The 26,437-nt window shown below is 37.1% G+C and overlaps 1 protein-coding gene across 3 annotated transcripts; it reads right to left on the bottom strand.

Annotated features, from left to right (window-relative positions):
• Positions 1-1,390: 1,390 nt before the first annotated feature.
• PHF6 (PHD finger protein 6) lies at positions 1,391-26,215 on the bottom strand. Of its 3 annotated transcripts, none has more exons than XM_027645329.1 (11): positions 25,965-26,215; positions 21,877-22,056; positions 21,602-21,703; positions 18,643-18,776; positions 18,290-18,333; positions 9,095-9,261; positions 8,773-8,916; positions 7,460-7,564; positions 6,447-6,580; positions 5,689-5,818; positions 1,391-4,095 (listed from the first exon to the last, which is right to left on the bottom strand). In XM_027645329.1, exons 2-10 carry the CDS (start codon positions 22,012-22,014, stop codon positions 5,689-5,691), a joined length of 1,098 nt encoding a protein of 365 aa, XP_027501130.1. In that variant the 5' UTR covers positions 22,015-22,056; positions 25,965-26,215; the 3' UTR covers positions 1,391-4,095. The 3 variants fall into 3 exon arrangements, with proteins under 3 accessions (XP_027501130.1, XP_027501129.1, XP_027501131.1); XM_027645328.1 differs by having other exon boundaries at positions 1,391-5,396; positions 25,965-26,213; XM_027645330.1 differs by having other exon boundaries at positions 1,391-5,396; positions 9,095-9,258; positions 25,965-26,212.
• Positions 26,216-26,437: the final 222 nt, after the last annotated feature.

The raw sequence follows: 26,437 nt of genomic DNA on the forward strand, positions 1-26,437 counted from the left end.
CTGGGGTTGTTCTGTGCAAGGCCAGGAGCTGGACTCAATGATCCTTGTGGGTCCTTTCCAACTCAGGATATTCTGTAATTCTCTAACTTAATCAATAAGACCTGATCATTTGGCAACTTCCTAACTGAACACGATAACTGACAATTTTTTCCTGACACCTAAGTCTGTGCTGACTGGGGAGATGATTGTTCTCAGGTCAGAGTAATTACATAGTATGCTCATTAAATCAAATCAAATCCTTGTTTCAGGTGATGACATAATAACAAAATATTCATTGATAGGCCAATAGTGCCCTTCCTCCTTTGGGGTTTTCCCAGCTCATTTCTTGATACTTTAAAATCACTGAAAGGTATTGCTCTCTACTCAAGGCAGTTACATACTTGGAAAAATCCAGCAATTTCCAAGTGATCCTTTGTTTTGTTAATCTCTTATGCTACATTTCTGTGGTTCTAAAGTGCATCTGGATGCAGCTGTTTGTCTGCAGTGTGACTATTTACACTGTCGTTGAACCCCAGCCAGCAGCTCAGCCCCACACAGCTGCTCACTCACTCCTTTTCCCGGTGGGATGGAGGAGAGAACTGGAAGAGTTAAAGTCAGCAAACTCATGGGTTGAGATAAGGACAGTTCGATGGGGCAGAAAAGGAAGAAAATAATAATAATGGTGATTATAATGATAGAATAATTACAATATACAAAACAAGTGATGCACAATGCAACTCTCACCACCCGCCGATGGGTGCCCAGCCCGTTCCCGAGCAGTGCCCCGGCCACCTCTCCCCCCAGTTTATGCACTGAGCATGTGCCATATAGTATGGAATATCCCTTTGGGTCAGCTGTCCTGGCTCCTTGCCCTCCCAACTTCTTGTATCCTCCAGCTGAAAAGTCCTTGACTTAGTCTAAACACTACTTAGCAACAACTAAACCATCAGCATCATCGACTGTATTCTTATACTGAATCCAAACCACAGCACTGTGCCAGCTACTAGAAGAAAATTAACTCTATCCCAGCTGAAACCAGGACATATGACATACCCTGCATTCCCTTGGTGCCTTAGGCTAAATTAATTCACTCTTGAAAAAGAAAAAAAAAAAGGAAAAAAAAAAGAAAAAAGAAAAGAGTTCTTGAAAGGCGAGAAAAGGAACCTTCAGTGAGTCAGTCACTTTGCATTATTAACCAGTGGTAAATCCAAAGCAGTTTCCCCAGGGCACAGAGTCAGGAACACAAACAGCAGTTACCTCTAAGTTCCATACTGCAAACATGATGCCTTCTCACCTCTCTCCTGGTAACATCTTCCTGGGTCTGTAACTTCAATAGGAAATGCTGCATTTATGCATTAAAGTGACAGTTTTAAAAAATTGTACTTTTGGAAAAAGGACAGATATGCAAATATGAAATTCATAACTCATTTATTGAATATATATATGCAAGGATACCAATAAAAAGAAACTAATACTGCAAACTACAACTTTGGAAGTAAAGCCAATATAACAGGAACAAAATATACATAACATTGTAGATAGGAATGCATTTACCCTCTTCCATACATTCCTTGTCTTTACACCTACTGTAAATGTATGCTAGAGCAAAATCTGCAAACGTTGGCCTAACCTGAGTGCTTTCTGACAAGCAACAGCTCTCCAGGATTCATTAAGGGCTGAGATGTCACTGCTGACTAATGGCTGTGCATACATATGTATGTACAGGAACTGCTTCACCAAGTATATAAATCAAGGGCCGTGTTCTGTTTTTTCACCTCCATCATTAATACAGTGGAATCTGATTCTGGTGACATGGAAGAAGAGCTACTAATTGCTATCATGTACTTTCAGTTCTCTTCAGATTAATTTCATCTAATGAGGAATAATTTTCTTGTCAATCTGATTCAACATATTAATATTTCTGGAATGCACTGATTATCACCTGACAGATAAGTCTGATATTTCAAATAGATTATCACCTCTTCATTTTTCACTCTGGTTTAGCATGAAGTTATTTTTCCTATAAGGCAGCAATAAGAGGCAAACTCTCTTCTATTATACTTTAGGGCCAGATCTGGCAGATTCAAACCACTGTATATCAGCACAGCTCTTTCTGCCTAAAGATCAGACTTTGTGGAGTGTAGGTGTGACTCCTACTAGAGCCTTATCACTGAACCTCCTGTAGATCAGCACCTGCTGAAGGAGCAGATGTTTTGATCACCTGATCGATTACATCCCACTGAGCTGCACTGACACTGAACCAGCCTCTCACCCTTCCCTGGAGTGACAGCACAGCCCACTGCTACAGGGGTTGGGATGCCTTGGGACTCTGGCATTACACCAGTTGTATCCTTAAGTTACTCGGACAATATCCTTGTGAGGCCTGTCCTTCCTTGGTACAATCCTTTCCTGGAATAGCACAACCACAGATCTGTTAACAGAGACACAGCGAGCTGGGGAGATCTCCTAATGTAGAGATACAGGGAGCTGGGGAGAAACCTCCCTTCTCAGAGGGTTCCAGGCATTTTAAACAGCACACACTCCTCTTGTGAGCAAATGAAATGCCCAAAGGCAAAAAATAATAATAATAATTAAAAAAATTAAATAAAGTGAAACCAGTTTTGTAAGACAAGTTTTGTTGAATTTATGAGTTCTCTGATTGTGAGATGAAAGCAGAAGGTGCCTATTAAAAAAATTCTCAGTAATTAATTAACTGTATTAATTTAACTAGCTAATTTAAACATACCTAGTTCACCTATAGAGCACTTTCATTACTTCTAACATTTCTGGGAAGGCAGTAGATGCTCCAGAATAATCTTCAATATATGCTTGCAAAGATTACATTGCTTTACCAAAAAAAAAAAAAAAAACAAACCCCCAAAAAATTCAGACAGACTGTCTGAAATTCCAAGCTAAAATACACATAAAAAGACAGTAATGGCAGTATTTTGTCTTTTTAAAAAATGATGTAAATGTTGTATACTATCATACATTGTCATGCTTTTTAAAACTACAATTAAGGACGTAAGAGATGTACAGTAAATACACTGCTGAGGTACATTTCTTCTAAATATTAACACCACGACAGAATTACTCCCCAGCAGGTGATGCTACTTGGGAACATATAAATACAATTTTTACATTGTAAGGCACTTTTACCCAGCATACATAAGTTGAAGTCAGTTATGACAAAATTGAGGCTTGTAAGAAAAGGTTTTTGCTTTTGACTTTGTTTCCATGAATTCTGAATTGATGACAGTTCAGTCAGGCCACCTCAGCACACAGAGGTAACAGGGAAACCAGCCACTCGCTTTTCTGCTACCCGAAGGTAAAGTGCTGTTCTGGTTCTTCCAGGCATGGAATGGGGTCATTGATTTCATAACAGGTGAGTTATTGGACTGAATATTATACTAAGCCACTGACACACAATGAATTAGAGCTCAGTCTCAAGTACAGTCAGTATGCTGGCAGATCTACCCCATGCAAACTTAGTTAAATACAGTAGCTGCAAACAAAGTGCCTTTTTTCCATGGAAGGGCCATGTCCGAGGCACAAATTGAAGTAATTTAAATATTGAAGGATGCTATTTTGCATTCTAAAACTGTTCTGAGTGGCTGAAAAATGTTCATATTCCAGGAGAAACAAAACACCTTGATAGACAATTTCAATAATCGATCTGTCATTGCAATTCAAGTCACGCTTTTAATTTTGAAAGTTACAAATACAAAATAAAAATGATCAATGGCATCATGTTTAGAGCAGTAACTGAATATTTTCTGTACACAGCAATATTTCTTTCCAAATGGCATTATTCTCCAGGAAAGCAAACAGAATTGATTGAATTCTAACAGGTAAAATGTTAGAAATTCCAATATACAGTAATTGAGTCCCTCAAGACATTAAGGGAATGCATAAGAAGACAAATGACACACGTTAAATCTTTTAAAAATACAAGTAAAAAATGCTACAGAAACTCATGTTACAAATAAACTGTTTTTGCAATACCAATCACAGAAGAACTGTAGCAGTTTATAGTCAAATCAGTGTCTTTTGCTTGTTTCCTTCCTTCAAATCCAGAAGTTTTGTTGGGAGTTCAGAGTGAAACAAGTCAAAACCCTAAACAAACAATAAGGTGATGCGGTAGTAACAGACAAACATGTGGACTAGATTCAGCTTTTTGGTTTTATTTAAGTCTGAGGATGTGCTTTACCAGACCAATTGAAGAAGCCAGTACCCATTAGAAATGACAAGGTGTTTTGAAAGCAGTCAGAGGACTGTTCTGTTAGGTTTGGTATAGCCTAGATCTGATCATTCCCTAAAGGAACATCAAATTCTAGCAAGTAGAATTCCATGATGTGATTGTTGACTTGACAGAGAAAGGAAAAAGAATGACTAAAACAATAAGAATGATACGCAAAGTTTCTCATATAGTGGTCATAAGATTAAAAAATAAATACCAATCTAGCAAAAAAGGTTGTTTCCTCAATCTTCTTACAGAATATGGGACCTTTATGCATATTCTTGACAAAACATGAAGTGTTCCACACAACAGAGAACACCTGAGGTATGGACGTCAGATATGGTGGCTAAATTCCATAGTGAGTTAAGAGTTGTAACTCTCTGAAATGGTAGAGATTGGGCTGCAAAGTCCAAACATTTGTAAGGTTTTAATCACACTTGGTGAAGTGTTCTTTGTAAATCAGGACACAGAAAGAGGTGGGTCGTTGGGGAAAGAACGAACTACAGCCCTTTGGCATGAGTTCTAAAGCTCACAGCTCAGAACCAACAGCTGCTCAAGTAAATCTCCCCGCAAACCATGCCGGGCGGAATGAGCAATCCCAACAGGAACAACCTGAAATGTTCAAGCGTGCCTCGTGTACACCGAGTCCTTTCCTACTGTGCTTCGCAAGCAAAAACAGAGCGCGGCTTCCCCAGGTACGGCCTCCGTAACTTGTGCAGGAAGAAAATGCAAAATCACAAAGTACCAGCTCGTTGCCACCACGAACTTGTCCGTGTTGTTAATTAAACTAGCTAAGACCTTCCCTCATTGCGTGAATCCACTAAACAACTTACACGTTCCAAATCTTAAGGTTTTTATTCAGTCCAGAAATATAGATCTTACTTCATTTCAATGTCTGCCTTAACTTTTGACACTGTACATGTTACATATCATTTATATAGTGTTTCATTTTTTTTCCAGACACTGCAGACTACAAACTACATAATATTGACATGTAAAACTCTGCCACTTACTGAAGGCTCACACACATGAACGTTTCAGGCAGTTCAATGAAATTTCTAACAGAGTCGGGTAGTAAAAAGTTACTAACCCTTTTCTGATTTTAGAAAACAATTTAAAAGAATTAGTAGTTATGATGTCTTAGCCATTCCCAGTTCTATAACTCTGTCCCTTGAACCTGTTTAAAAAATGATGAAAACAATAGTAAATTTAAAATCGTACAGAAAGGCATTTAGCAGCTCTGACAATACATCTACATTTAGCAATAGAAATGAGGGCCTCCCTTCTTACACTGTTACAAAGTCAGCTGGATTTAAAAAACAACAAATCCTCCCCATTCTTCTACAGTATGTCAATAAAAAGTACTTCTTTGCATACACTAGATTTAAATACTTCACTGCAATAAACTACATTAAATGTATATTGCGTTTTAGTCTTGGTAACAGATCTGTCAGGAGTAACTTCCATACCTAGTTTCCATTGAGCTGCTGCTGAGGAATGTCATTATGGTCAGTGCCTGATTTGCCACGGCTTTTGCTTTCTCTTTCTTCATCCTCTTCGTCTCTTTCATCATTTCCACTATGGTTTTTACAATAGAGTCTGGCACAATAAAAGAAACAGTGAGGACTTTCACTGAAAATATCCATCAAAACCTGACTTTCCTCTCAATTAGTTTTGAGATGTGCTACAAGTCAGTTGCTAAGTCTTAAGTCATTCATGGTTTTCAGTCAAGCATCAGTTAAACTGAGAACGAAGACAAGGTTCAAGACCAGCCAATAAAACTGTGATCAATCCTAGTTTTCCAGAACTGCCACTGCACTGCTCAATGAATGCCCTCTCGTGGGCACAGCATGACAACTCAGCTGCAGTCAACTCACAGCACTTCAGAAAGTAGAGGAAGTTAGGGGGTCCAAAAAACCCCCCAAAGTAAGCTACAAACATATCAATATGGAGGAATCACGCCATAAATTTTCTTGATACAAATTACAGATTAGTCAAGGAGAAAAACATACTACAGGTCAATTTTCATACTACAACCCTACAACTGAAATTTTAAATTAGCAGAGTAACTGAAATATTCTGCAAAGTCAACAATTACTTAAAAACACCATTTTAAATGAAATAATATCCTCTTTTTTAATGAGATAATTGACTAGCCAAGTTAGGCATAAAAAGCGCTGTGACATATCTTTACTCTCATAGAGTCAAGAATTACACAGGTCCTTACTTATAAATTCCTCGTGACATATTCTCAATGTATTTAGCTTTGTCTTCTACTCCACAGTGGTAATGGTATGTTTTTATGCAGGCTTTGATTTCACACCCAATAGTAGCACCAGGCTGGCTGCAGAGTGTGCATTTCTGTGCAGGGGAAAGAAGAGAACAGCACTGTTCAGCCCCTCAGTCTCTTGACTCTCAGTATTCAGTTTAGTGTTCTTCATATTTATGGCTACCATTTGGAAACAGAGTAATACCTCTGGCAGATCATCCTTCCAATGAAAAGTTAATCAAAGACATTGTAAACCAGAAACTATAAAATACCAACCTATTAAAATATGAACAGCAGGATTTACCTGCTCATTGCACTGAAAATTGCTACGTGGTTGCACATGTTTTTGCATTTCCAAGATCATTTTATTGCCACTGAAGTTAATATATTCATACATGAAGAGTCTTAAATTATCTTTTTCAAGGAACAACATTGCTGTTTTTCTCCCTGACACCCCATAAATTTCTTAGCACTTTAAAAACACCCTGAATTTTAATAAAATACAATGTGACATTTTACCAACATCCCCTCCTGGAAGACCTTAATAAGTTTTCCTATTAAAACACTCAAGCAACTGGAAACACTGTTTTGGTTCCACTATGTTAGAGAATATGTTCACTGCGAGAACTGCAGATTCTCCAAGTTTATTTGTAGCTTCACGAGGCGTGTTTTCATTAACACAGGTACAAAGCCATTACTCTCATAATTACAGTAAGGCTAACATGAATCATATGATTCTATGATAATAATTACTATGTACATTGTATTAAAGAACCCCAAATACCACATGCCAAAACACCACTAATTTTAAGGTGATTCCTATCTGGTTGCTCATCCCACAAGTAAAAATATATTTAAATATATTTTTATAAATAAGCAGATGGAAAAGACTGCCTCCTTCCTTTTGTGGAACAGTTACACACACCTTAGCAGAATCACTAACACGTTCATCACGTTCTGCAGATACATACCATTCTTTTTCCTCTCTTGATTTCTTGAAGTACAGTTTTGATATCAAAATCACCAAACTCTGCCCGTGAAGTTGTTGTCAGCTGGACAGTGCCAGAAGAGAACAACTGTAAAACAAGCAAGTCAAAATAATTTCAGGTCACCAACATGGCTGGAAATTTTTTTCTGTGCTGGAGTAACATCCTGTTCCATGATCTCAGACAGTATGTGCTTTACCAACAAAGTAGGAAAAAGCCATGCTGAGTAATTAATGTGATGAGGATTCCTTCCGATCCCCGCCTGACTGCTTTAATTTGCCTTGGAGAAATGTATTTTAAAAGACAAAGAAGCAGACAAGCAATAATGACAGGATAAAAACACAAAGTAATAAATGGGCAATATTACCAATTACACTACTCAACTTCCTAGGAATATTCCATTTCCTTCCCCGTGACACATTTATAATTGAGCTTCATGACACGCTGGTGACAACATAACTGTCAATATTGAAAAGCCCTGAGGGATGACAATGGAGCACAGAAGCACCACCCCTTCTATCATCACCCTGGCATATTCAGCTTAAAGTATCTTAAAACTAAAGTTCAGGTACACAAAGCAGCAAAGAATCCTGTAGGACTCAAGGCTGCTGGCACACACCAGCTCTCTGTTTAGTGAGCCTGGGGATAGGAAGACAATTAATACTCCACAGATTGCCTGTATTATTTATTCATTTTGAGGTACAACAGGAACCACTGAGGCTTGTTACCCAAAGCCCTACATCCTTCATACAACAACTTATAAGAGAGATTGCACTGTCTGCTCACGTTCATTGAAATTAGGTTCTATTCAGGCTGACAGCTTTATAAACATGACCATCTAAGATCAAGGGTTTTCTAGAACTTCCATATCCCACTCTACTTGAGCCTCACAGTCTGAATCCACAGGTCAGAAAACTAATGAATTTCTTCCCAGATTGTGTCTGAATGCCTGTGGAGTAAAATTATTTTATTTTTGGAGTGGGTTCTTTTAGTTAAAACTCTTCTGTTTTCCTTTTTAAAAACTTATATGCATTTAGACGCTAAGGGAGCATTTTTAATAAGCTAAAGAGTCTCCCTGAGCTAATTCCATCTCTTAGCATGAAGCCAACTTTTATCCATATTGCCTGCAGTGAAAATAAATGAATTGCTCACTTTGCAACACTTCAGTGCTTAAAGAGATCATCAGCACACAGACAATACTCAAGCATAATTACATGTGAGGGCACTGTATTAAAACCTAAAATAGCAATTCAGACAAAATTCACAGAATAGACTGGTTAACAACAACACTTACTCACCATGCACTTATAGTGTGCTGCAGCCTTTTTGGCATTAAATATATGAAGCTTTCCTCTAGCTTCATTTTCTTCTTCACCTGCATGACAGAATCCACATTTAGGTTTTGTATCACTGGGGCTGCTTCTGTGGGGAGACCTGTCTCTCTGAAAGAAAAACATTTTACTAAAATATACTGCTGGGTTACAAATAAGGCTGCAATTTCAAAAGCCTGTGGCCACCAGCTGGAGGCTCAGACAATTGCAAATTTTAATAAAAATTATATTTGCAGAGAAGAAATATGCAATTCTGTCTTCTAAGAAGTTTAGCATATTTACTGCTTACATAGGAACTGCTTTCTATTTCATCTGTGCCATGTGAGGACGTAGATCTAGTGTCTTCTGATTGCCCTTTTAAATTTGTTTTCCTTGGCTTTCCCTTACGACCCCTCCTTTTTCCTTTGGGAGGTGAAGGTTCCAACTCGTGTTCATTGATACTTTCTTCTAAATCTGCTTTAGAAGTCAGAAAACATCATCAAATAGGATTCTCAAAAATTTTACACAAAACAAATCAAGGAAAAAAAAACCCAACCCAAACCAAAAAAAACCACAACCCACCAAAATTAGGCAAGAAAAAAACATAACCTGTATTTTCTGTATTACAAACATGCAACTGCAGATCCTGAAAACATGATTTATTTCTTTGTAACAACTCAGTTTTGCATCTTATATAACGTAAAACATGAAGGTTTAGCATTTCTTACAGCTCATACTTTCAGACTCAAAATGTATCCTCAGATACATATCTTCACCTCTACTGAAAAAAAGACTGTTTAAATGAGACTGAAACCAGAAAATGTTTTCACCCTCGAGATAAGGTTTTAATTTATTATTTTAAGATCCATACCCCAATGTAAATTGCTCTTGATATTATGCCAGTGTACCCAAACACCACTGTCCTTGCTTTATTAATTGATGCCTGCTGACTCAAGAAAAAGAAATTCACCCATTTGGCTAGAACATTAAGTTTTAAAACGGAAACATATTTTGCCTTCACGAAACAAACCTACAATTTCATTTTGTTACAGTATATTTTTACATCTGCAGCTAAAAGCAGCTGCCAGTTTACAGGAAACCATCCACACTGACAACATCCCAGATTAAGAATTTACAGACCATTAAGAATATAAGAATGTATGTTTTTAAAAGAGACGTACCAAAGAGGTCTGACAAGTTCCTTTGAAAATGTCAGCTCAGCTGTGAATGCTACAGAGCTGTAACCCAGCATTCCAGCAGACTGTCCTTTGGAGAACTCAAGGCTCTATGGATAATACAGGTCAATTCTGGAAGCTTAAGACTGCTTCCAGTATGATCTAGTTAAGTTATATCTGATAACTATATCTAATAACCAGCTCAATTCAGTCACTAACAACTTTCCTGCTTGCAGGAGCATCCTCCTCTTTTTTTTTTTTTTTTTTTTTAATTATAACACCCACCCTGCTCCAAATGCAAAGATATTTCAGCAGATTTATTTATAGAGAAACATGTACAGACCCCGCTGAAGGACTTTTCTTCTCAAAATCCAAACCACAAATATCAGTATGAGCTCCCAAACAGAAGGAAACAGTAATCATAAGGTTTGGAACATCCTCTTTATGGACATTGCCATATGGTTTTAGTATCCAGACAGGACATCTTATTTTGAGATGTTGCCTTGCCAGAACTCGTCTTTCTTATCTATTATCACATAAAAACCAGATCACATTTCTATCTCATGGTAACAGCAACACAACCACACAAGAGTTCGAAGTCAAAGTCTTGAACATATTCCACAGCCACCAGCTGGGAGCAGAAGACAACTGAAGGCCTGGCCCCAGTCTGGCACACAAGAACATCCCGTTCAGCTCTGCCTATGGAATCTGTTGCTAATCCCTGAGAAAGCTACAGATTCAGCTCACTTATTAAGGAAGGAAAGAAGATGAATCCAAATGCAGCACAACAGGCTATACTGAAATCTATACTGAAATATCTAATACTGAACAGGTTATACTGCAAATTATTTTGGTTTAGATTGACAGATTATTCACCTATACACAGATATGCCCACGTTGCTACTAAAATATATCAGTCTGTCTACAACGTTCCTATGGTTTAGTATATACAGACTATTCTTTTCTAATTAGTTGTCAAAGCCACCATTTATTTTACTCTGAAAAAATTTAATATATGATGACATAGATTATTCTAATGAAACAATACATTTTACATTTTCTTCTCAGAATTTCCTAACTAACGTTTCTCATCTCTAATCACTTGTTAAATTCCCCAAGCAAGATTATGCAATTTAGATATCAACCTCTCAGACTGCGTATAGCAAATTTTATTGCAACCTGAAATCCTCTTTCAAAGAGAATATTTTTACATGTACAGAAATCAGAGATGGTTATTCTAGAAAAAAAATCTTACAAAAATATGACTGTTGAATTCAGCACCCTTTAAATAACATAAGTAAGAAGTTAAAAATATTCCTTCCAAAATAAATCCATGGATTTCCCTACTGTATCGGATAAAGCAAAGTGCAGTCCATGCACCAACAGTCCTTATTTTTTCCAAAGCTCCTTATCAATTCTGTCAGCCAAAATGCTTTCAACCTTTCAGGTCACCCTTATTTTCTACACAGCATTAAAGTATGTCCTGAGTAGCCACACTTACAAAAACGGAAGTGAATCATAATTGCTAAAAACCAAACCACACATTTTTATAAGAAATGTCACAGCCTCCAAATACAATAAGTTCTTAAGTGCTATGTTTTTAGTCTACAATTATTAGTATATCTAAGATTTGAAAAGTAAAAATGTTGTATTTTTAAAAGATGGTTTCAGTGTAAGATAAAAAAAACATCAAGATTGCACAGCTTTCCTCAAAGGAGAACCCCCTTCTGTGCTCAAAACTAGGACTTCCAGAAAAGTTCAGACTTCATTGAAATCCAGATGCTACACGACCTCTTCACTAAAAATACAATTCCTTGCAGATCTGTGTCTCCTACTACAAGTGACATGGACCTATAGATTAACACCACCAAAATGGGAGGATCTGCTCTATCACATCTATCCTGCAAGACTGATACCTCAAAACATTAGTTTCTCTGGGTTTTATGGCACTATGCACTCACACAACAGACCAGGAAGGGATTGTAACCAGATGTCAAACACACCTGCTTTGGATGGTCTTTATGTTATACACCGTGGTTGGTGCCCTACCCCTCCCCTCAAGCCCACTGCCAGCTTACCCTGTGTCCCTGGCATCTGATGGTTGGGTGTTTCCAACTTCTCATGTCAGCTTGAACTAAGGAAAACACAAACAGTTGTTCAACTCCTCCCTGACCAGGCGTTGTTTTATCATGGGTATCACCCATCCTCTGGATCCCCTGAGATTCCCTAGACATTCTTCAACTGCCCCCCATCCCATATCCCACTATTGCACTGATTTTTAAAATCATCACAATATTCTCAATATAGCTTTATCTAAAGTCATCAAAGGAGGTTGCTATGAGCTTCCCTTTGAAGTCTCTAAATGCTAGACCTGAAAAAAATAAGCTCAATATACAATATGGCCTGAGAAGGGGAGGTAAGGGTAGAAAGCAAGAGGAAACAATCTACATTTTAAAAGGCACTTAAGAATATGATATTGTAAATTCAGATGAGAAAAAAGATGAGCAGCAACGAGCCCCCAGTTTGCATTTTAGAAATCCATGAGCAGTACAAAGTACCAAAGAAAGAAGCCTGGCAAAACACTGTATTACATAAACTGTTAACAGGGAGATTCAGCTTCAGAGAGAAATCTAAAAATTCTCCTTTGATCATGACTAGAAAGAAAAAGGATCGAGATGTTTTGCTGTTTAAAATAAGGCTTGGCAGAGAAGAGCTTGAGATATCACTGATCTATATTGCATCAGCTTGAAATACACGTGGAATCACCCCTTTACAAAAGCCAGGTTAAAGAAAAGTAATAAAAGAATTAAGTGATTTAAAGGTTGTGAAAGAACAAATAAAAAGAGGATGAGTACAATAAATACAGCTCTATCACCTCCTACATTATCTAACAACAGACTAAGCAAGGTAGAAGCAAAAGGGGGCCGAGTTTGCATGAGGAAGATAATAAACAAAACTGACTGGCAAAATTTGCAAGCCGGACTGGACATAAAAAGAAGCCAAAACGTAGAATGTGGAAGTGGCTTAGTTAGACATGCTGCTATGTAAATCTGAAATTATATGTGTAGTTAAAGTTTTTTACAGTGCATTTGGGATAAAAGAGAAACTAAAAATTCAAGGAACAAAATCAACCTTATTAGATTTGTAGAAGAGAAATGGAATATAATGAAGAAAAAACTACTTCAGGATGTTAAAGTCAGATTTCCTTAAAATATGGCTGAAACCCAATGAACCATATGTGCCAACACAATTATTTTAAATTGAAAAGAAATGTCAAAAAAACCCAGAGAGCTTTATTGGCCCAGTAATCAATACCAAAAATGTGAATGCATATATAAGCATTAATAAGAACCAGAGATTTGCATAAAAACCCTTGCAAGCAAATACAAAATCAAGTAAAGTGATCATGAAATAACAGAAGATTTTATCAGCAAGTGATGTGAAATTAACAATCAAAATGCTGAATATAATTTTTGGATTTTCTTTTTCAATGGAAAAAGACTAAGTTACATGAAATGTATCTAAACTAAAGCAAGAGTGAAGAGGAAAAAAATTAAATTACCCCTTACATTCTGCCAGTGTTTTCCAAAAGCACCAAATACTTCAAGGAACTGATGACTCTTGTCCAAAAGTTATTTCTGACTGAATAGTATCTATGTTATATGAGGTACTTGAGATTATTTCTTTAAGTACATTTAACATAGAAAATGAGTGAAATAGTCCTTCATAACAACACAATCTAAATGCTTTTTCAAGCAAACAAATGGTGGCAAAGACTGAAGACAGACTATACACTTGGCTTTTCTGCACCATCACAAAGCTTCTGACCCCTGGTATGATAAACCTGTTCAGTGTGAGTAGCTGACCGAGTTTCTGTTTGTGTAACACCTGGGAAGGAGAACTGTAACACCACAGGACAGCTCCTCAGACAGGACAAAGCATTCCCCACATGATGATGCCTTTCCTTTTCCTTTAGCTGTGTGTTTTTCCATAAGAAAACACAGTTGTGATGCTTCTGCACAAACCTCTGTTAGTCTCTCATGGGACACCACTGATTTGCTGCCCGGACCAAGTGTTTTTGTGGGAACACCAAATATACATTTGATGCCATATCCAGAGCATTCTCCAGAAGACAGACAACGAGCAGAGCCAGGGAAGGATATGTCACCATCCACCAGGAGAAATGAAATGACTCCAAACTGCAACATTACAGAAACTGTTACACCCGACTGCATTAATGTGAGGAAAGCTTATGCTGGGACCAGTGCTACAGAAAATGCAACAGGGAACAAACACTGCTTTAAGAATCCAGAGATGAATCAGAATGTTACCAAACTGTAATGCCAAAAGGTTTCAGATGTTCCACCTGCCAAACTCTGGCTTACACAGTGCTTTGAAAAAGTGCTTGGTTCACTACAGATTGCAATGTCTCTAAATAGGTCTCACAGAGAAATATTACCCCGACTCACACTTACTGAGCAGTATGAGAAGCACAGATTCCATGTTTGATCATTAGAATAACATGAAAGGGATGCTGAGACAGGGAATGTCCTTATTTCCATTGTGGAAACATCATTCTCTGAGGCTTTGAGCACAGCTACAACAGGAATTATGGACATTTTATTTTCTGACCCCACGGTTCTAAAGCATCTGCTTTAAATGTTATGAGCAGAAGTCACATGGCTGTCTTTGTTAGTCTTTGTTTTACCATAAGAATCAAATTACATTCTTATCTGAGCTTATATCAAACTATTCCTGATCAGCTGAATTTGTTTTAAATTCAACACATGGGCCAGGGCAACCCCACCTGCAGGGAAATGAGAGAGACCAGTTTTTTCATTTTTCAACAATTATTTCCAGTACACTGGAATAAATTCCAACAAACAGTTCCAAAACCTTCGTTCAACAATACCCTATTCTTCAAAAAGAATAAATGCAATTGTATCAAACTGAACAGTAATTCAACTAATAGTTAGCTGTGATCTTTTGAAAGCACTGGCACCAACCTGTGTAATCCATTAGGTACTGAAAACTTAGATAGCTTGCCTAAAATTATGAATTAAGGTATTATCTCAAGTTCAGGAAAAGTTATACTGTTAGATTTGTAAACAGCAAGGCAAAAATCTAAATGACTTTTTTCCAGTTCATGGGAACACAGCACAAAAGAATCACTCTGAAACACACAAAGGAAATATAGGAGAAACACAATTTTCCTATGTTATGTCACCTGAAGGTCAGGCCATACAGATAAATCAGAAAAACCCAACAATCTCCTGAAACAGATAATGAATTTAAGAGCACAATACTCTGCTGCCATGTTTCACATTTTTATATTCAACAAAAGCAGAAGGTAAGTCAGCAACTCCTCTCAATTAAGGGAAAATTAACTCCCATCACTCATTAATTTTGTCTTGATGAGTAGATACCAAGTCTGATAAATCCTCACCCCACTTGAATTTCATGACAGCAACAAATAACATCTAAGAGGTCTTTTTTCTTAGGTTTTAGTGGGTAACTTAATTCCAACATAGGTCCTTCAACTACATTTCCATGCAGCCTCCAGGAATTTTCTTTAACTGTTATTAAATGGTTAACAGATAGTCTTTTTAAACTAGAATTTAGTACACAAGGCAGATCTCAAACTTGAACAAGTATGACCCCAAAGCATCTATTTGCTAGGGAAGGGAGGGGAAGGGAGAGAAAAATCTCACTGCTATGCAGCAGTGCTGCCTACAGAAAATAAACTGCTCTGGGCTGCACCAAACCAAACACTCCTAAAAACTCTTTGAACATCCACTAACATAAGTGACATAATAAAAATACTTGGACTGCAACAATTCAATCTGGATACAGAGAACAAAGAATAAGAACCTAGAGACACTCTAAACTGACCAAGGAAAAAAAAAAACCCCAACAAAATAATAACAATAAAAAACCCCAACCACACTGCACCCCAGAGCAGGAGCAGTAAGTTTCCATTAAAAAGGACTGAGAGTTCTCTGTGCACCTACACTGAGTGACAGAACCACGGAAGAGCTTTAACTGTTCTGTTATGAAAACAGTCCTAAGAGCAAAGATTAACGAAAACGAAACTAAAACAAGATTAAAAAAAAGCCATTACATTAGAATCTAGTTTCCCTGCCTACTCTAGTCACTCTCCTCTGCCAAGTTCTTTCTGGTTTCACACACCACCATTCTTTCACATTTAAATGCCTCCTTGACATTCACATTTTTATCGAGAAACAAACAAAACACATATATAAAGCTTAATCTCACCATCCAACACCTTCCAGTTGTCATTTCACTGAGCAAACTTCAGCATTTAAATATTAAGACACAAAATCTCTGAAGTCCCTTCTGAAATTCTGAAAACCACTCTGTATTTTTCTGTCTGCTAAAGGTAATTAGTTTTCAACGTAGCAGAATACCATTGCTATGGAAATAACTTCTAGCATTGTATCAGCAGATGCAATATGTATTTCTACCTTCTTTGATTTAAATGAAGTTTATCAGGAAAAAGCCCCAGCTTCTGGCATTGTCAAATCCATAACCACAAATAAAAACTATTTTATGGGTATAGTTTATCATAAACTGTATGGACTAAAACCAGAACATATTCTTTGGGAAAGAGCACTGGCTGGAATTTCAGTCAAATATTAAATAAAAAGCAGAAAACAAAAATGTGAAGTATAGTTAAACATATTTCTAAAAGTGCAAAGCATAACAGAATTAAATATTTTAAACAAAAAAAAAAATGTGCAAAGTTAAATGCTAAATAAGATACTATTGGGTTCTTTGTCCTCAGTGTTTCTGAGTGATGTTGTTTATTCCTCCTCTCCTACCCTCAATCTGAGTCTCTTGGGATGAGTTTGTTTTAACATTTTAATAAACTGCCATCATCAACATTTAAGAAAGAAAAGCCACTATGCTTCTAGTAATTTTTCCCATGTCTTCCCAGACAACATATCCATATAACATTTAAAAGCCTTTGCTGTTAGAAAATGACATGATAAAACTGGAGATAATGATATCTGAAAACTCTTAGAGGAAAGCACAATTTCAGATCCTGCAAGGAATTCCAAGCAGAAAAACTCATCCATTGGCTTTGGGCTCCATGCAGAATTGGAGGCATTTTTCAATACAGAGCAAGTATAAAAGATTATGTTTAAATATCAGTTAAAGAGATTAATCTCTTTGGACTCATATGTTTTTCATATCCTGTTTCTGCTAACACACAAAACAACTCCCAATACAAAGAAACAAAGTCACAAACTACAAGATAACATGGCCCCATCTCTTTGGAGAACTAATAAAACACATATATTATCTTTCTTGTTTAAATCTAGTAATAACAAAATCAAGACAGGTTTATATACAAAGCACATAATAATAATTACATAAGTAGACTAAAAAAAAAATTAATTTTAATTTGTGATTTTCTACTGCTTTCAGTATCTTTCTGAAAAATGAAGTAGCATCCAAACCTTACCATTAATAGATCTACTACCCATAGCATAAAAAGCAGTAAATTACCTTAAAAATACATTTGGCACAGAGACTGAAGTAATTAATGAAATTTCATGTTCACTAAACAGTCATGTTCTCCTCATTAGTTAAGTCTGATGACATTTCAGGCAAAAGCAATGTAAGAAGTAAACCACCAACTGTTCTCTTACCCAAACTCACACACAGTAGAAAAAAAGGAAAAATACCTTAATAAATACACAGTAGCACAACTAGATTGGAATTTTAATAGACCACACATTTATCTACATTTGTGGCATTTCACTACTCTTCTCTGCAAAGATCCACATGATGCATGAATGCATCCATACAGCCTTTTTTATCAAAATGACTCCAAAATACATCCATAAGTGAACTGATCATAGGTCTTTTCATTTACTATTGGGTCCTTCTTATTTAAAGAGTTAAACTCTATTTAATAGTTAAAAAAATAGTGAATATTTAGGAACACTAGCAATAACAAAAATCAGTTGTTACCTGATAAAATATTTCAGATAGTAATATTGTGAATATTTAACTATAAATATAAGCCAGTTTCTTCCCAGAAAGGAATGAATAACTTCTACCCAAACTTCATTTTTATGGACCATCATATCTTTTGAACATCCTAAAATTTATGGGTTTGGTTTTTCTCCAACCTCAACCACTAGTTTTTAGAGAAAATACAGAAATCAGATGGGCTTCCAAACTACTTCTCAAAAAAATGTAGTTCTAATTTTTACTGAAAACATTTATATTCTCCAGAAAAATTAAATTTAACCAAATATCTTTCTACAATGGGAAAAATTTATATTGAATAATTTTACCTTCAGAGTTATGCGTAGTTTTCTTGTGTTTTCGACATAAAATCCTATAAACAAAGTAGTTGAAAACTGTCAAGTCAGTCACGATTCACAGATTATTTACTCATCTTTTAAATTTAAATGCCAGTACATTTTTCTCCCACTTGTAAAACTCACTGATATACAAATCTTGCAGTGAAAATATGCTTTTCTAGCACATCACTGTTTTGAATGCCACAATCATCATTAGAAATTTTTGCAACAGTTTTGTTTAGATTCCAAAGTGGGTTGTTTTGCTTTGTTGTTTGTTTGTTTTTTAAACAAAGACTGTAAAATTATAAATACAAAATCAGACATAACAAATAAATAATAGTTACATGTAAATGCCTTGTGAAGGTTTCTCTCTTATCTGAGCTTTATCATGCAAAGCACAGTAGTAGTGATATGTCTTGTGACACGTTTTCACATCACAGCCAATGGTTGCTCCGGGACAGTGGCATAAAGAGCACATCTGGAAAGAAAAACGAAGCACAGTTCATGTTACTGTTGATTTAGTACTTCAGGGTTCAAAAATAACACCATTACCACTCCTGGTGACAAAATAAATGGACTTACGCACTTAACGTTACTCTTCCTGCTCTCAAGTGTTTCTCATAATTTATTTTAAAATCAAGAAATCTGTTGCAATTATGCAGCAGTACAATATACGTCATATGCTGATTATCAATTCAATGAAGAAAATAACTAATCTGTTTCTGTGGAATGTGTCTGATGAACGTGACACATCTATTCACCTAAGTATCCTCCTCCCAAGGATTAGCTGTTTGTACCAACCATTTCAGAACATTTAAAATCATAAACTGTACTTGTTGAATTCTGAATTACATTATGAAGGTAGGAGGAAAAAAAAAAAAAGACACCATTTGGCAGTGAATCCTGCAGTCAGAAATACTGATGACCTGCAAACTTACCTCAGCATCAGCAGCTAACTTTACCCTTTTTTTCTATAGTTATTTCCTTAAGCCCTTTCCAAAACACTGAATTTGGCGAAATATTTGTCAAATACAATGAATTTATTTTCATTAGCCTAATTTTTGCTATTTATATTGCAGAGAAGATTAAAAGGGAGTCTGATGTTTGACTCTTCTTTCCAAATAATTGATTTTTCTCATATTAGACACATCACTGCTTAGGATATACCAGCTATCCTGGTCCTGGTACAATTGCTCATGCTCCTTCTACTGTGGTAGGTAAGGAAGTCATTGACAGCATCACAGTATTTTTCTCTGTATTATTTTTTACTGACATAATATTGCCCCAAAACGTCAGAAGCTTCCACTAAATTCACCTCCCAAGACAACTGGAGCTTTTTCTTTGTATCCTGCATGTTGCCCATGCCCCCAAAAGGTTACAATTCATTCCAATTAAGCCTAAGTGAGCAATGTAAGGTACCTGCTACATATATCTTTGCAGTTACATTTTCTGTCCACAGCACTCACTCAGTCAAGTCTCAAATATGCCCCAAAAAAATACCACCAAAGTTACCAAATATACCACCAGCCTGCTCTTCAATTTTAACAAAGTCAATGAACAGTAAAAATGTCAAAGCCTTGGATCATCTCCATTTACTCCTCTGCAAGCTCTGAAATGGTACAGTTATATACTGTTCCCTAGTTGTTCCCTAATTTGTATGGGTATTTTATTGCATAAATCTGTTATACATTATGGTTTAACACATAATAATTGCTGATCAAAGTCCTTTATAAAAACCTAGGCTGAAATTATATCCATCCAATCAGTTTTAGTCAGTATCTCAGTTTTTTGAAAGTCAGAAGTGACTAAAATAAATATTTTTTTTGTGAACACCAGGATGTATCTGTATGAACAAAACAGAAATTTTTATAGTCATTTACTGGTCTATGTTTCCTGACAGTAATAAAGCATTTATTCCATTGGTACAAGTTGTGCTGTTCAAATGGTCACTGTCATTAATTTCCAAGTTATATCAGGTACGTGTGAAGTTTGATAAGCTGCAAAACAAGTCCATTCTTTAAAAAAATCAATCCTCCTATGCACAGGTACCAGAAATAATGAAGATATCAGTGCCTTATAAACCCAAAAAATTCAAACTTCCTACGTTATTGTAAGTGGCTTATTAAGGATAGAACCTAGAGCCCTTTCTCAGACAGATCTAGACCACCTTCCAAAGGGCTCCACGTGTCAGTCACTGTCACTCTGATGATGAACAGGTCTCCATTTCCACACCTGGCCAGCAGCACCTCCTGAAGGAGGGTGACCATGGAAATTCTGTCAGAAGACAAATTCAGTCCAAGCTATCAATATATTTACTTAACCCAGTTCACTAAGATATTTTTGCCAAATGTGTTCCCCCATAAGAGACCAGGCTAGACCAGAAGCAGACCTGACAGGGGGCATTTGGGCTACTAAAAACATTTACCTTTGAGCTTCCTACACAATGTCAATAAAGCCAAACTCCTCCAGAGAGTGATTCAGAGCTGCAGCTTTCTGACAGCCACAGACAGAGATAAGGCACCTAGGAACTAAAATTATCTTGTACATTTTCTCCCAATAGGAAACATCTCAGGACTGTGAATGTACTATTTAACTAGATCCAGGTTTTCTGCAAAAAGCTGAACACAGTGCCTGGTTCATACAGCTATCAAGCTCCAAGGATCTATCCAGCTGTTGCATCAGAGAAGGAACATAAAGAGATTCAGAAGCAAAACAGACAGAAACCACCACAGACAGAAAAAGAAACAACCTTTGAAAAACCTTCAAGAGACTGAAAATTGAAGAAGTTTCTTCATGATCTGTAGTTCCATTTACTACCACATTCTTTGGAAATTCCTAATCACAACATGAATGACTTGTGAACAGTTATTTCTCTGTGCTTCAGCTCACTACAGCAAATAAGGTTCCGTGCATTGGAAAAAATTCAAATCAAAGAAGCAATGGATGAAATATGTATTTTTTAATAATTACATGACTAAGCTACAATTCTTAAAACAACCTGTTTATATGAGAGCAGAACTTGACCGAAATAAACAAAGTCCTTTCTTATCCTTTCCTAAAGACACTTCAAAGGTTGGTTAACTGCCATTTAGATTTCATTTCAGTGTAAGGATAATCATGTCTGTTCGTAAATCTGAGACCAATTTCATTTCAACATCTTCTGTAAGATGTTTTAGAGCTCACACAAAGGTAGCACTTCTAAAAAATAAACACACGGATCTAATACACTGAACAACTTCATTGCAAACTTTAAGGAAGGTATAAAGATACTGCCTTCCATTTTCAAGGGCCAAAAACACTTACCAGTTTAGTGCCTCTCTTTATTTCTTTCTGAATATCTTCAATAGAGAATCCACCAAGACTCTCATTATCAGTGTGTGAGGAAACCAGTGCGGACGAGAAGAGCTAAAATGGCAAAGACAGAACTTCTATTTTCAAGGGTGCAAGTCACAGAGAACATTTACAGATATGAGACCCACAAAAATTTCAAACTGCAGTGGTTAACCGTGTGTGCCAACCCCGATGTGGCTGGGTTTTCCACGGATTTTCCCGGCTCCATCCCTCTCCCGGTCACTCACCATACACTTGTGATGTGCCGCCACCTTCTGGTTCTCCGACATCAGTAACTGCCCACATTCGTTATCTTTATTCGACCGACAGAACCCACACTTCCTTTGTCTGGAGGAGACTTTCTTCTGTCCGACTGAGCTTGTCATGATTTTAAATGACCTTACAATGCCACTGCAATCCTCTCAATGCTACAGGAAAAAGAAGTGCGATCAGCTTGTGAACAAACTAACTTAGTTTTCTAAATTGCTTGGAAGTGATTTGTCATTTTCCTTTATGATACATCAATATATCGAGATGAATATGCAACTTTCAGAGGTAGCATTTTGCCAAATTTTTATGAAATTGTATTAGCAAGAAAAAAACCAGTTCTTTAGGAAAAAAAAGTCTGAGCTTTAATATAAAACCTTGGATATTAATACAAAACTTACAGGGAAGAGAAGAAATAAGTGGAAAATACAACAAGGGAATCATTCTGGAAAAAAGCTACTGTAACTAATTTTTATAGTTATTTATTACAGGAAAGGAATTTGTAGAAAATATATATATTTCTCTCTCTATAAAATATATATTTCTCTGCGTGCAATGAAATTCATGCTCTGCACTGCTTCAAAAACAGAAGCAAAGAAAAACCCACAAGTCCAGCATGGCCTCAGAACAGGTTTTGGGTGAACAGGCTCACAGAGTCTCAGGGCAGATGAGTAAGGAGAGGAGATGAGCCGATAAAACGTTACCATTTTCAGAATCAGAGATACGTTGTGGCCACTCAAACAGCATTAGGAACAAAATTTTAGAAGCCTGCATGACTAAGGTGCTGCAATGGAAACCTTTCCGTGACCCACAGTTAGTTTGGCAGTACCACACCAGGTTTCAGTGAGCACATGAGAGCTGCTGTTCTCAGCTAAGAAAAGTGACTTAAAATCAAACTCAAAAATGAATCACAAACTTTTCATGTGCTACCAACAATATGTTTTAAAATACAACCCTGAGGTCCCAATGCCCAAATCAGGCAGACACTGCACATTCAAAAGTGAAAATACCCAACGAGTGCATGAGCTGCTTGGCCCAGTATTAAGAAGTTTCTTGGCCCAGTATTAGGAAGTTTGTGTTCATGTGCTTTCTCCCAAGAAATAAAATATCATGTTCTTCAAATAGACTTTTACTTTGGAGATTTGAGCCTTACTTATCAGAATCGGCCACAACTGCAATAAAATCCTCCTCAGCCTTTGTCTTCATTAGACTCAGCTAAGCAAGAAAAGCCACTGTATGGTTTGATATTTCTGTCGGGAAAAAAAATTAAAATCCAGTCCTAAGAACAAACATCTGGACTGGGCTACAATGGCACAGATCTGCATGAAAATGCAGGACTGGTCTCTGGAATTTGCATGGGCAGAGCTGGTGCTCCCCGGTGCTGTCAGAAGCCCATAATGCTGGTATCACTCACTCCTTCTCGAACTGAAAGCACAGGAGCGTCATTAAGTTTCCGCCGTGTCCGACTGCTGACAGACACTCCTGCTACGTTCTCACTCTTGTGCTTCAACAGATTTTCACACACCGAGTTTTAATTGCTGGCCTTGCAATATTTACTGCAAATCTCCTGCATCAAAAGGTGCCTGTCCTGTCCCCACTGCCTCTGCTTTCCCAACAGCTTCATTTGCTTTCTGTTCCAACTGCAGAGCCCTTCACCGGCCAGTGACGCACACCGGGGGAAGAATGCAAAGATTTCAGATCTTGCTGATTTGCACAAAAAAGGTGCCAATCTGGATAAACTAGTCACACCCTTTTGCAGTGGCAATAGAGAGTCCTTAAGTGTTAAGCACAAAAGAATTACTATACTATATTCTTCCGAAGAAAAAATAAAACAAGACCATTCTGTAATCCCTTCTGAGGAGAAAGAAGAAATGGGTCCTGAAGGACAGAGATAGATAGGTAGATAGATAGATAAAAAACAATAGTAAAACTTTGTGTAATTTTTTAAACTTATATAATACTTGGGAGCAGAAAAAGACCTACAAAAGACAAGTAGGAAATAATGTCACAAAGATTTCTTGTTTACAGCTCACATTCAATAGCTCAATACAAATCACACCGGGATGCACTAGAAATATACCAAGAAAACCATGTAAAATGCAACAAGTTCTGCTTTGGTGTAAATAGTGTGGTATCCACACAGAGAGTCATTGAGGTCTACCTGTTTTCTTTTACATTCAGACTATATTATTAAAATATTGACAGCAATGATAGTAGTTCTTAAAAGGAAGATCAGGAATTTCCTTGAACACGTGCACAGGGTCTACAGACTTTCAGAAATAAGAATGACTACTTAAAGAAAGCTACCCTTCAATTTAACAAGCAGTATTTTAGAAAAGGAATATAATCTATAGAACACACAAAAATTTGTTAAGTGGCTCTCATCATATTTAATTTGTAAGAATAGTAACTTTCCAAGAAAGGGAGTATAAAGAACCTTCTCACAGCTGCTGCTTTACACCTCCCAGTGCACCAACAGGCACATCACTGCAGCAGCACTGGAACCTGACACAGCCTGACTTCTTCAAGTACTTCTGCATAGTTTTACTTTTTTAATGCTCATAGTGAAGTTAAAAATAATGCCAATCTTTACCTGATGCATGGATGTTGATGTTAAAAAAAAAAAAAAAAAGTGTTTGGAAATACTTTTCAATTATAAATAATTTAACACTTGAAAAATTATTCAAAACTCAAACACGCCAAGAAGCATCAGGGTATGCCAAAAAGGAAATTCACATTCTTTTCACCATCAGATTAAATTACTCTGAAAGCATTTTACAAGGATATCTAAAAGTTTTCTTTCCAACCCTGCATTCTTTGCATTTGTTTTTTTCTGTACCATTGGGCATGTACATTATTTATACATTTTTAAAGGTTGCAGAAAAAAAACTGAGCATGAGAAATACCTGTAGACCTCTCCCTAAATTATACCTGCTTTCTCATAAATGTGAGAAAACGCTACCCTGGGATCACATCTCTTTGTGTCAAAATTCACGTCTCATCCTGCCCATTTAAAAAAAAAAAATTCTAAAAAAGATGAACCAAGTTACGCAGCTACAGCCACAAAATTCTGAATGCAAACACTCAATTCTGTTCATCTCTCAGGTTAAATCACTCAGAAGCAACTAATCCAGTTTGCCAAGTATCAAGCTACGTTTCACTGGAACGAGAAAAAAAAAATGCAACTTAAAAACAGCTCAGTGTTTTGGTGTTCCACGTTTAAAAGGCCAACAAATGAGTAAGAATTTAAAAAAAAAAAAAAAGGTGATTAAATCTACTGTTGACATAATCTTGCTTGTTGGTTTTGTCAGAGAAAGTCCTACAGACTGGATCACAGAGAGTGATGTCCTGTGGAATCACTGACTGGGAGATTTTGCACTGTCTCCACCAAAATGGAACACACGTGCTACAAACACACAGATTATTCCATATAGATCAGTTTTCCATGGGTTTGGTCTAAAGAAAGAGAAGTTACATCTACCCTGGAACTACAAAAGAAGAAATTCATTCAGCCATTCTGGACTCAAAAATTTGGATTCATTTGTATCCACATTTCCTATGCCCACTGAAGTGTTCAGTGTGGTGCTTCCCCTCGCAGTACCTTTATTTTATCTTTAAAGCAGCAGGTTTTAAGCCCTCCTGTGGCTTCTGTGCTGTTTTACTGACTTCCAGAAAACAGATTTTCCAACATAAAAGTGCAAGTTCAATGACTCTCAGGCACAGGACGCCCTCGGTGCTCCAGACTTTGTTCAGCACCGAGGAACGGAAAGTAACCTGGACTCTAATTTCCATTTATTGCCCAAAAATGTTTCAAGAGCCTGTTTACAGGAGTTTAGGCCCCACCTGTATTTCCTACAAAGGACAGTGACCCACACAATGCACTTATAGTTTGTTTTGCTGTGTAACCTGCAGGATTCCCAAATTATTATTTCTAAAAATTAGAATTTCTATCTGTGAAGAAAATTTCAGACACATAAGGAAAGCCTATGAGACCTAAACAAGCTTCATAAAAAATGCCATTGAAGATAGTGAAGTGGTTTCCTCAGGAAAAGCTACAGAAAATATTTGCCTTGATTTTTTTCAAGATGCTCGCTGGAGTCACTGTTCCATAAACTTCCAAGTGCTTTGCACTTCCAGGGTCGATCACTCCTTGTTGAGGGGTTTATTGTGGAGAAGGCAGGTTGAATCAAGGGAGAGGGGAGGTATCCTGTAGGGGTCTGTGGCTGAGAACCCAAACCACAGGCCCCACAAAAATCTTTATCCAAGAGCTACATTAGCACAGCATCCTACAGCCACTATAAAAAGCAAGAATGGGAATTTATCCATGAAACTTCCTTAAAAAAAAAATAAAAAAAAAAGAGAAACCAAAGAGGGGGTAAAAGCAGGGGAAGGAGGGCAAATCCTCGAAAGCCCAAACAATGAGAGCAGAGCAGGTGACTAAAGATGACAGAGAGAGCCCGCGGTCAGGGAGATCTGGCAGGGAGCACCGAGGGATCTCCAGGAAAGTTTCCATCCTCCCACGGGGAGCGGGAGATGGGCCGA

The sequence above is a fragment of the Corapipo altera genome, unplaced genomic scaffold, assembly GCF_003945725.1.
Source record: "Corapipo altera isolate COAL_440 unplaced genomic scaffold, ASM394572v1 65, whole genome shotgun sequence".
Taxonomy (NCBI): Eukaryota; Metazoa; Chordata; class Aves; order Passeriformes; family Pipridae; genus Corapipo; species Corapipo altera.

What these genes read in the sequence shown, in the direction of transcription:
- PHF6 (XM_027645329.1), bottom strand. Translation starts at nt 22,014, where the DNA reads ATGACAAGCTCAGTCGGACAGAAGAAAGTCTCCTCCAGACAAAGGAAG. An exon ending in TAAAGAGAGGCACTAAACTG is followed by an intron (nt 18,777 to 21,601) that starts GTAAGTGTTTTT and finishes TTTTCTTTCCAG; the next exon opens with ATGTGCTCTTTATGCCACTG. An exon ending in ATGTCACGAGGAATTTATAA is followed by an intron (nt 5,819 to 6,446) that starts GTAAGGACCTGT and finishes TTATTGTGCCAG; the next exon opens with ACTCTATTGTAAAAACCATA.